Here is an 11,500-nt window from a genome sequence, read left to right on the forward strand (position 1 = left end):
CAGCAGGAACGAAAGCATCCCTGGGTTATCAGTGCTGTTCCCAGCACAGGTCCAAACCATGGCCCCATACTAGCTACTGTGAAGAAAATTAACTCCGTCCCAGCCAAAGCCAACGCAATTCCACAGGCTGTCCCTCTGGGGAAGGTTGGCTCTGCCACCTCCGACCCTTTCCCGGCCAATCCGCCTGGTGCGGAGCTTGTTCTGCTCACAGCTTATGCTTCATTTTGCATCTCACTGCTCCTACCTCAGCTCAGCAGTAGGGTTCGTGTGCCCTGCCTTCCCCCCTTCCCAATTCTGCCAATGGGCCCCATCTCCTCCATCAGACACTGAGACCTGCTCATGTAGCTTCCCAAGGCTGGGAATTCGCAGAAATCTCCTACCGAGTCCCAGCCCCTCTCAGCAAAGCGCCTGGTCCCTGTTGAGCAGACCCAAATCAGGCCACAGCAGCAGCCGTACCAGGACTCTGATCAGCCCTTCTCAGTGATGTGTCACCCTTGCAGACACGTTTGCTGTGTACCGTACCACGTGTCTCAGCCGTAGCTGTTGTGGATGCCCCGTTCAGTGGGAGCAAATCCTCTCCTGGCTGAGCGTGCGATAACGTGCCCGGGCAGAATCTGCGTCTTCATTTCCCTGGGGATGGCCTCACCAAAGTGATGCTCTCCCATTTCTTGCTGGAAATTCGTGCCGTGTAGCTTCTTGCAAACTTGTGGCATTTCTCTTCTTCCTAGCTGTGTTTTCCAGGACCCAGGTCTCCGCTACACAGGTGGTGTTTACAGGCTTAATTCCTGGACATTTAAATTTGTATTTCCTTGGACTAAAACATAGTTTGGATGGACCCAACCAAGCAGTTGACCTAGTTGTGCTCGCTCATTATCCTGTCCTCAGCCTTGTTCTCTCCTCACCAACCTTTACATCACCTGCCAGTGTGTGCAGCTGGGAGCTCACGTTTGCTGCTCGTTGGTGAAATGCTGAAGAACGTGGCCATAGGGAGCACCTTGCTGTGCTGGTAAATCTTCATCTACAGCTCCTGCTATCGAGCTGTCCGTGAGTGATCCCTAAAAGCTGTTTTCTTGCTGGAAGCGCGGTCAGGCTCAGTTGGTTGGGGATATCAGCCAGGGTTGTGGCTGGATCTCCATGGTGGCCGTGTTGGCATTGAGGGGTTATGGCACAGGCCAAGCGTGCAGGCACCCGCTCCCCAGGAACCGGGACTGAAAACCTATGGATATTTACTCAAATCAAATGCACAGTGCTCTCCCAGCTTTCTATTCAGTGTTTTACTGTGTAACCTTTCTGAACCAAGAAGTTTGGAAAACCCAGGGTCATAAAAAAGAGCTAAAATGGATTTCTCAAGTACAAAACAACTTCATTTTTTCTTTTTCTTTGGTTTGTGAGATAAAAAGAAAAGCATAGATGCAATATTTTCATTAATAATGAAGGAAATATTAAGATAAACCTGCTTTAAAATTCACCCTGCACTGTTTGAGCCGGGACAGGTTGGAATTCCCTGGCACCCTCTGCAGATGAAGCCTTCGCTGGAAGGCGCTGTCTCATCCTTGGGGCTTTGCACTGCGATACAGATGTCCACCAAACATGAGGAGGTCAGGGGAAGGCAGGAATGACTGAAGGGCTGAAAAAAATTACTTACAAGAACAAAAATGGAAGGAATTTGGTTTGTTTAAAAAAAGACAAGACTGACATAGTAACAATTTTCCAAGAAGGAAAAGGTTGTTGCGGGGCGTAAGAGCGATCATCCCCCGTAACCACCGGGGAGGGAGGAATTGGCTTTGCTCCTGGCACAGAGCACGAGGGAGCACCCGGGCTGGAAGTATCGTATGGGGCCAAGGCAGCCTGGGGAGCCATGTCATGGGGTATTTTTAAGGGAAAGTCAGACACAAGTTGCCAAGCTGGGCTGTCTCCGAGGAGTCTCAAGCCACAGGGCTCTGTCCCTAGTTCACAGTGGAGATATTTAGTGTACACTGGACGTAAGATAACTTTTTTTCCAGCCAGTGTTACACCAGACCATTTCCTTGATGAGCAGCAATGATGCCAGTGCAAGGATTCTTTGGTGGAGGCTGTGTTTGGGGTATGCAGCCACATGGAGAAAAGGAGATGTTTGGGGTTTTTTTGTCCCCCTTGTAGCTTGGCTGATGATATTTTACAGTTTAGACATCACTTAGAATAAATTTTAAGTTATTGGACTTCTGTGTCCAGTTTTTCTGTGCAGGCCAGTTTATTGGATGGGGCTGATGGCACTCGCAGGACACATTCCCAGCCCACGGGATGCTGTGGACCTCCAGGCTCCTTTCCTTCACTACACAGGGACATGGGGGGCCGAGGGCCAGTGTGATGGGGATACCTCATCCTCGTTCAGCCACTCCGTTCCCTTAACTCAGTCTCTGTCCTGCAGGGCACTTTCCCTATGAGAAAGCTGGGGCTGCAACAAGCTTTCCTGAACCAGTTCTTGTACCAAAATCTCCCCCGCCGGGCCCAGGGCCAGGGCCAGCAGAGGAAGAGCTGATGATGGTGCACATGGACCCCGTGCCCCAGCACCACCCCGGCGAGTATGTCCCAAGGGCACAACTGTCTCAGGGGTACCCACAGAGGATTTCATGCCATCCTGCCTCTGAGGGGCGAGAGTGGCGACTGCCTGAGCTAACCCCAGCCTGCGGACAGGGAAAAAGGTGCGGACCTGGCCAGCTCAGCGGTGCTTTGGTGGGAAGCAAACTGGTAAGTGGCTTTGGGTGGAAGAGACCTGTAGTGAGGGATGCTGCTGCGGAGGGAATGGGGTTTGGGAAGTGGTGGGCATGGAAGGGTTCTCCTCAGTCCAGGAATGTGAAGAGGGAATTTTATATGGGTGTGGATGGCAAGGATGGAAAGTTGAAAGTGTTGTGTAGAGAAATATCAAATACATGAACATTTCTAGCAGTAGCAAATCCACCCTATCTTCAGGAAATTGTTGTTATCAATTGTTCTTCCTAATCAAAGAGGCTTAACTTCTCATTTGGTTGACTTTTAGCTTCACATCCCAGTCATTAGATCTTGCATTGTGCTGTGCTATGCAGCCAGGCTTGTGTTTCCTTGTAAACTGGGTGCCCTGTCGCTGCTTTTCTCCTCCCGAAAAGAGTGCGCTCCCGGCACACCTTTGGTTACGCGCTGGGTTTCTGACCCCATAACTGCTCCCACTGCTTGCCTGAATTCCCCACCATCATTTATCCTTTGTTGAAATACAAGCATTGGGATTTGCCTCTGGAGCCGGGCGCTGCTTTGCACGGCACTGCCAGCATCACTTGGGACCAAGGTGTTTGAGCCCCTCATTTCTCCCGGTGCCAGAGGCAGCATTTGTCATGTCCCAGGCAGCCGGGGCTCTGCAAATCCCCTGGAGGCAGAGATTAGAGATTTGACGTATTGAGTCAAAAGCTGGCTTGGACATAAATCCCCAGGAGGGGCCTTCCTGCTCCTTGCTCTGAGAAACAGATTTGCGAAGGAGCTCAGCGCCCAAAGCTCCCCTTGCTCTCCCTGGGGATTTTGCAAAACCTCTGCATGCCGAGAGCTCGTCTTGTAATTTGACTTCACCTAAAATTCTTGGAGTAGCTCTTAGTGGAAAGCCGGGAAGAAATGGAAATGGCAGTTGCCATTCACAGGTTCTGGTAGTGATGTAAGCAATGGAGCCAGAGGAGGAAGTGGCTTTCACTGGTGTTTATTTTATTTCTCCTTTTATTTTGAGCCCATAAAAATTGAAGATGTGACTCTGCCAGGAGTGGCTGAAACCACAGATGTGGAGCAAGATAATCGGTTACCAAAACTGGATGTACCAAACATGATCCAACAGAAAGTCATTCCAGGTAAAAAAGAGGGAGGCCATGCGCAGCATGTGCCCACCTCAGAAGCAATCGTGTTGCCCTCCTGCCCCTGGGGAAATCTCAGATATGTTGGCCAGCCGCTCCAGCTCATTTGGACACTTTGGGATGGAAAATACCCTGGCTCCTCTCCATGCAGGGGTGTTTCTCTGGGATGCCGTCCCCCTTCGTGGATCTCAGGCTGAGGGACACGTGCCCGTGGGCAGGTGGCAGGGATGCAGGCGTCACCTCAGGTCCCTACAGCTGTGGGGCCAGGCTAGAAAATGCTCCAGAAACCAAAAACATGATGTGTCATGGGCCCTGCACCAACTCCAGCAGCTTGATGAGTATCTGTTACCGTAGAGGTAGTTACTTCTCTCCTAGAAATGAGGTGCTTTTCTGAATCATCAAAGCAACAGGCAGTGGTGTATTGCACCATCGTAAACGTATAAACCCTGACTTACAGGGAGCTATGTGTATGCTGTAGCTTCTCCACTTGCAGAGTGTTTCTCTGCACATAGGAGAATTGCGAAGGGCGATGCACTGGACTCCCCTAAAGGGTATGACACCAGCAGGGGGATACTTGGCCCTGCAGAGGATCACAGAGAATATAGGGGTCATGTCAAAATACTCCAGGCTCAGTGAAGGAGCATCGATGTTTTAGGATGCAAAAGACAAATTTTGCTTTCTCCAAAGCATCCCTTTGGGAAGAGGCTGCTGCTTCCTTCTGGCTGCTTTTAGGCTGTACCCCTCTCCCCATTTTAGGTAGTTTTAGACTTTATATGGTTCCTGTCTTATAATTGGTGCAGATCTGTTGGATGGGCAGGGCAAATGAGGAAGAAAGGTTGGACACCTGGTTGTTAGCCCCTGAATGTGTATTAAACTGGGAGAGAACACGACAGAGCTGCTGGTGAAAAGAAAAGACTATAAGAAAATGAAATGTTTCTTCCATACCTTATGGAGACCAACAAAGATCAGTTCAGTCCATTGAGTTTTCCTTGGGAATCATAAAAAAAGACTCTTTCAGAAAAGATACTTCACATGTAAGAGTTAATTTTACAATTCAAATGGATGAGTTTTTCCGTCCTATACTCTGCCAAGGTTTTAAGTTTATTCCAGCCTCCTCCACTTCAAGACTGGTTGATCCTTATACGATACGTATGTTCTCAAGCAGAAAATGTTCTCTCTTGCCTTCATCCAAAGGGTACACTGGATTCATCCCCCGCCTGACCTGGATTCATGGAGTGAACTACATCCAGGCTGTGAAGGAAGCGATGAACGAATTTGAGCGATATCAGGTAGATTAGATGCACAAATCTTATTTCAGCAACATAACGTTGGTGTTGGTCCATCTCCAACACCACAAGTGGTCTCATTTACAGTAGTAGTATTAGAACTGGGGTTATAAGTACAAGCAAAATAAAACACTATCAGATAACATGTTGAAAAAAATCACGAGCAATTAAATTCTAGAACTTGTTTCCTTGGGACATTAAGGAGGATAAAAGAGTTCTTAAAAGGATTAAGCAAATCTATTGAGGGTTGGGTCAAGGGTGGCTATTAAAAATGTTGCTCTGAGTGCAGAAACATGGGATGCAGCTCTCTGCACTGCCCTTATGCAGTAGATCTCTACTTGGATGGCAGCACTGGATGGCTTCCTGGACTGATTGGATGGGTGTTTCTCCCTTTTAATGGGTTGTAAGGCTTTTTCCTTTACTAACATAATTTGTCTTAAAGGGATCTAGATCTTCTTTCTCCTCCTTTTGGGAAGGATGCAGAAATATCCCTACTGAAAAACTATTTTGCCCCCTTGCTGTCAGATTCCCCCATACAATGCTGTACAATCCTCCTACACGGGAAAACGAGATCCCTCGCACAGCAGTTGATGGTTTGTATTCAAAGATACACATTTCTTCCCGCTACCAGGATGGAGTGAGATCCCTGGGATGCAGCCGCCTTGCTGGCCTGGCACCGGTGGCCCAGCTCGCTACAAGCAGGTTGCCAGCCCTTCCTGGTCACTGGGATTCGCTGCAGTGCCTTCGTCCCAGAGCGTGTGGGTCTGATGTAGAAAAGAGGCTGAGGATCCCCAGCTTGGAGAAACTCAGCTGGGAAGGAATGACTCAGCAGGGCAAGCAGCAGGGCTGACTGCTCACAGCAGCCTCCTGCTCTGCCTGAAGGAGCAGTGCTGGCTTCCTTATCCTTTCCTTCTGCCATTAATAGGAATTGAAATGAAGCAAAGAGAACAAAAAGCAGGCATTATCAAAACTAAATGTGCTGTTTGCCCCTGATTTCTTAAGAAACGTCTGCATGTAGTGAAGCAGCGAGGGAGGGGTTTCTCCATTGCAGGATTCAGCAGAATCCAGGTTTGCAGATCAGGCGCTGGAGGAATATAAGCATGCTAAAAAGAAAAAAAAAAAAAAAAATCATACCACATTTCTATCTAAGATGGCTTCTGACTTCAAGCCACTAATCTTCTGCCCTAAATCTCTGTTGCCCTAGGTTACTGGGATGTGCCATGGCTCATTGCTTACTGCCTGCATCGGGCAAAATAACGCAATCCTCTCACTTGAGTGCTGCACTTAAGGAATTGCAGCAATCGCTCCATCATCAGTCACAAAATCCATCAACAGCCCCACGGTTTGCTCGGCTCCGTGAGCCCTGTCCCTTCACCACCAAGCAGGGTGCACGCCGAGGAGGGCAGCACAGCGTTGGTGACATCTTTAGGGGTTTTGCCGCTGCAGAGATGAGCAGAGCTGCAATATCCATCCTGCAGCACAGCCCCTTACCGGGGTCTGACCTCAGAGGGCAGGGGCAGATCCCAGAGATGATTTACACTCTCCCTGCAGTTAACGCTCCCTAAGCCTTCCTGTTCCTCCTAGCTTGGGAATTACTGGCTAATCACTGTTGCTGGGGCACATGGAAACCCAAAACCAGTTGAAGGGGTCAAACCAAAACACAGATGTGCAGTGTCATGGCACAGGAGCAGACAAGGCACAAAGCCAACTCCAGCAGGTCCTGCTGGCTCCCAGTGTATCTGAGCACAAGGTGTTTGGGACTTGCGGCTGATGCCCGAGGTGATGAATGCGGTCCAGTCTGTAGAGGTCCTGATGACTACACCCGGGCCAGGAGCTGCTCTGTGCACCCGGGGGTACGGGCTGGCAGAGGCAGCACTGTCGAGGGCTGCTGCCAACCCCGGTCAGGAGAAAAACTTAACAAATTGGAAAAAGGGGAAGATGCAATGTAGCTGCTAATCAGAGGCAAACAGAAATGGAAAGAGAATTGCTGTACATTGGCTTAAACATTTTCTCTAATATGGAGTCAAAGCATGTGACTTGGGTAACAACAGTGTGGTTTAAGATGAACTGTACTGTGGTGTTGGGGGTTTTTTGTTTGTTTTCCAGTTTTTGCAGAGAAACCCAGCTTGCAGCTTTGGCAAGAGATTTCCCCAAACCTACTGGCCTAACAACCGAATTTACACCAGTGCTGGACTGATACCTTCCTACACGGGCTTCGTACCAGGTAACTGTATCAGCTAAGTGAAAATGAAAGTCCCTAATACTAATTACTGTCTTTAAGTAGCGCTGTTGTTAGCTGCAGTGTCATGGTAGTGAGCAATTCCTGAAATGTTCCACATGGGTAGCAGATTTCTTTTTTCCCACTCTGGGCCAAGGTGCTGGAGCTGTGCCATCCCCTGCCGTTCTGCGGGAGAGACCCTCGTCCTCGCTGCCAGCCTGGCCTTGTGCAGGACGTTCCTCGGGCTTGAAGCCACCAAGCCCCTGCTAAAGCAGAGGAGGCTCAGTAACACCCCACCCGTTACATGGGTGCATTACGATTGTGTTGGCAGGAAAGTGGTTCTGTTCTGAAAAGCTTAAAGTCTGATAAAAAGCAAAATATAGATCATGGAACCGTTTAGGTTGGAAAAGACCTTTAAGATCATCAAGCCCAACTGTTAACCCAGTACTTGCTATTAGATGATACAAAGGGGTTGAGAAACCACAAAAAAAAAGCAGTGAAATGGTGCTGGCCATCAGTGAAATGGTGCTGGCCATCAAGACAGGCAGTGGCTACCCCGTACCATCTGCCTGATCCTTGTCAGTTATTGGTGTTGCCTAAAAGGAGAGATCTGAAGAAAGTAATCTGGTGTATGTTAAGGGGAAGGTCTGCCCACATGCCTTGAAAGCATTATGGTATCAGGCTAAAATTTCAGCAAATCAGCAGCCACTCATGCTATCTTTGGCCATAGCAGAGTCAAGAGCCCACAACTCAGTAACGTGGGATGGGAACTCAGGGAAGGAAGCTAGCAAGAACCAGGCTGGGAGCTTGTACTTAATGCAGTGCAGAGGAAAATGGCAGAAGGCACAAAACAATAGTAGAAATGAAAGCAGAGTGGGAAAACAACTGTCCTGGCAGGGCTGGCCTGTAGTTGATGTCAAGCTTGAGCCCACAGAGGACGTAGAGGCAGTGAACGTGGCTCTAGCAAGGCTTATATGGGGGAACATGGGAATGCCACGCAGCAAAAGCAAAGTTTAACGCAGGGCCAGTCACAGGGAGCTTGAGGGATGGTCTAAGGGAAAGGATGGAAGCATCTTGCACGCTGACAGGGAAAGGTGAGGCTGGACAGCCCTTCTGGTCAAAGATGACGCATGTTCATTTTTGGCCTCTGTCACCACGCTCCTGCTCCGGGGCAGAGGGCAAGTGCGGCAGCTGCTGTCCCCGGTGCCCGATCCTTGCCTGTCCCCTTCCTTGGCACAGTAAAGCCCCGACCATGCCGGGTGCCTGTTGCCTCGGCTTGCTGTAGCCTGCAAGCTAAGGCCATAATGGAGAAAGGCCGTCACCAATCTAAGGGTAAACAGTCTCCAGCGTCAATACTTACCCATGTGTTTTGTCCTCACCCCACAAGCCTGCAGACATGGGGGGAGAGTAGCTGGAGCTCCTCAGGGGAGGGTGACCAACACAGCCCTGCCCAAAAGGGGGCTGAGGACAGCACCGTCCTGCCCTCGTTAACTGGCAGGCCAGGGAACAGACCAGCTTCAGTGTAATGGAAAGGAGGAATTAAAATCCCACTCAAGGACAAAAATCAACTGCTTGAAGTGTTTGTTCACACTTCAGAAAATCTGTTGCCATCTTTTCACCTATAGAAGTGTTCTCCTGCCTAGGTTTAGAACCAGCATCTCTTTCTGGAGGCAGAAATCTCTGCTGCCCTGAGAGCTGCTGCCATTTTAACTACTCCAACCAGTCTGGAAGGAGAAACTTGCTTTTAAGCCAGAAAAACTTAACAAAAAATCAGTTACAGTTCAGAACACAATTTCTTCAGGAGAGCAGCCCCCTATCTCCTGCCCAGCTATTCAGTGACAGGTTTGTCACTTCAGGTAGCACTGACCACATTAACTGTTCCCACAGTAAAAATCTGCTTTGCCAGTATGGGGCTTTTGTGACACAAATCAGTTAATTTGGTGTTGGGGGGTTCAGTTCGCTTCAAAAGCAGAGGCTGCAAAACACCCCATCGATTTAGTTTTAAAACCTCTGGCCAGCTCCTCTCCCACCAAACACCCGCCTGTACCAGAAAGGCAACTTGCCTGCACTGCTTCGTTGCCCAGGCAAGCCGTAGCTCAGACATTTGAACCTGTGCCTCTGTTACAGCCAGGGCACTGCTGGGCTCCTGCCGCATGAAGCCTGTAACAGGAGCCCACACACAGGTACCTAAATTTAGACACAGCTTGGAGCAGAACTTCTACCCTCCATGTGAAGCTTCCCCCACCCTCTACCAGTACACTTGATTATAAAGGAATACCAGAGAACTTCTGCAATTCCCATGCTGCCAGGAGTGGGGCTGCCACCACACCCAGTGACACAACCATCCACTTCATCAGAAGGCATGGGAAGAAGCGGGGTTGCCATGGACAATGTGGCAGGGCTCACGCCAAGTCCATTTTTTTTCTTTTTCAGATCTCCGACACACCTACGCACTTACTTTCGGCAACAGCACCCGAAAAGCTTACCGAAAGGAACAAAGGAGACGAGCTTGTGCACTGTGAAAAATGCTTTAATGGTGCCTGTACAGCATCTGAAGTGACTTTGAGACAGGAAGAGGAACACAACACAGACAGAGAAGTTTTGAATGAAAGAGTTCATACAGCTTTAAACAAAATTTACAGGTGTTCATCTGCATAGCTTTTACTCTGCCTCTTCCTCAGCCTCCTCCTCAAACTCCCCCTCCTCCTCAGCTGTAGCATCCTGGTACTGCTGATACTCAGATACCAGGTCGTTCATGTTGCTCTCGGCCTCTGTGAACTCCATCTCGTCCATGCCCTCACCAGTGTACCAGTGCAGGAAAGCCTTTCGGCGGAACATGGCGGTGAACTGCTCAGAAATGCGTTTGAACAGCTCCTGGATGGCTGTGCTGTTACCAATGAAGGTGGCAGACATTTTCAGGCCACGAGGTGGAATGTCACAGACAGCCGTTTTAACGTTATTAGGAATCCATTCAACAAAATAGCTGCTATTTTTGTTCTGAACATTCAGCATTTGTTCATCGACCTCTTTCATTGACATACGGCCCCTAAAAACAGCAGCTACCGTCAGATAGCGGCCATGACGTGGGTCACAGGCAGCCATCATATTCTTTGCATCAAACATCTGCTGTGTTAGCTCTGGCACAGTTAAAGCCCGATACTGCTGGCTCCCACGGCTTGTGAGCGGGGCAAAACCAGGCATGAAAAAGTGCAAACGGGGGAAGGGAACCATGTTGACCGCCAGCTTCCGCAGGTCAGCATTAAGCTGGCCTGGGAATCGCAGGCAGGTGGTGACACCGCTCATGGTTGCTGACACTAAATGGTTCAGATCACCGTACGTTGGAGTAGTTAACTTCAGTGTTCTGAAGCATATGTCGTAGAGGGCTTCGTTATCAATACAGTATGTTTCATCTGTGTTCTCCACAAGCTGGTGCACCGAGAGTGTGGCATTGTAGGGCTCTACTACAGTATCTGATACTTTAGGGGAGGGTACAACACTGAAAGTATTCATAATTCGGTCTGGGTACTCTTCACGAATTTTGCTGATGAGGAGGGTACCCATGCCAGAGCCTGTACCACCACCGAGAGAGTGAGTAAGCTGAAAGCCCTGGAGACAATCACAGCTTTCTGCCTCCTTTCTTACAACATCTAACACAGAATCAACTAATTCAGCACCTTCCGTATAATGGCCCTTTGCCCAGTTGTTTCCTGCTCCGCTCTGACCTGGAAGAGAGCCATTTTCGTATTAGATTACAGTCCCCGCTTCCTGCTTATTGCTTGCAAGCAAAGCTTAGGAGCATCAGGCTACAGGGAAACCCCACCAAAGCTTTCATTTCATCGAGCCTCGGGCTGTGGTTTCACACAAGCACCTTTCAAATGGCTCAGCAGATACACGGAAAACATTCATTATCAGTGACAGAGCAGCCATTTAGCTTCTCCTGATGTTATGGAGGAGGCTAAGGAGAACCAGAAGAGCAACGACCTCTTGCGCCTTCTCGAACCTGCTCTCCCAGCAGCTGCCATCACGCACCATCCGCAGAGCCACGGTATTTCGTGCCCGTCACGAAGCGCCGGGATTAACCCCCCTCCCGGGGCCGCGCTCGCCTCAGGAGCATGTGCGGCAGCGGAGCCCGCAGTGCAGCGTCCCTGCCC

At 49.6% G+C, this 11,500-nt stretch overlaps 2 protein-coding genes across 2 annotated transcripts in view; one reads left to right on the forward strand and one right to left on the reverse strand.

Moving 5' to 3' along the window:
• FAM166A (family with sequence similarity 166 member A) overlaps positions 1 to 9,871 on the forward strand; it is a 14,502-nt gene extending 4,631 nt beyond the window's left edge. The window contains exons 3-7 of the mRNA XM_035891901.1: positions 2,408 to 2,727; positions 3,725 to 3,842; positions 5,040 to 5,134; positions 7,238 to 7,355; positions 9,783 to 9,871. Of these exons, the coding sequence (XP_035747794.1) occupies positions 2,408 to 2,727; positions 3,725 to 3,842; positions 5,040 to 5,134; positions 7,238 to 7,355; positions 9,783 to 9,871 (740 nt within the window). The remainder of the gene's footprint in view (positions 1 to 2,407; positions 2,728 to 3,724; positions 3,843 to 5,039; positions 5,135 to 7,237; positions 7,356 to 9,782) is intronic.
• On the reverse strand, positions 9,869 to 11,086 carry TUBB4B (tubulin beta 4B class IVb). Its single transcript, XM_009636346.2, has one exon. The coding sequence runs from the start codon at positions 10,908 to 10,910 to the stop codon at positions 10,011 to 10,013; it is 900 nt and encodes a 299-aa protein (XP_009634641.1). The 5' UTR covers positions 10,911 to 11,086; the 3' UTR covers positions 9,869 to 10,010.
• Between the last annotated feature and the right edge of the window lie 414 nt (positions 11,087 to 11,500).

The sequence above is a fragment of the Egretta garzetta genome, unplaced genomic scaffold, assembly GCF_000687185.1.
Source record: "Egretta garzetta isolate BGI_Z169 unplaced genomic scaffold, ASM68718v1 scaffold143, whole genome shotgun sequence".
Taxonomy (NCBI): Eukaryota; Metazoa; Chordata; class Aves; order Pelecaniformes; family Ardeidae; genus Egretta; species Egretta garzetta.

Coding starts and splice junctions, on each gene's coding strand:
- TUBB4B (XM_009636346.2), bottom strand. CDS start 10,910: ATGGGTACCCTCCTCATCAGCAAAATTCGTGAAGAGTACCCAGACCGA.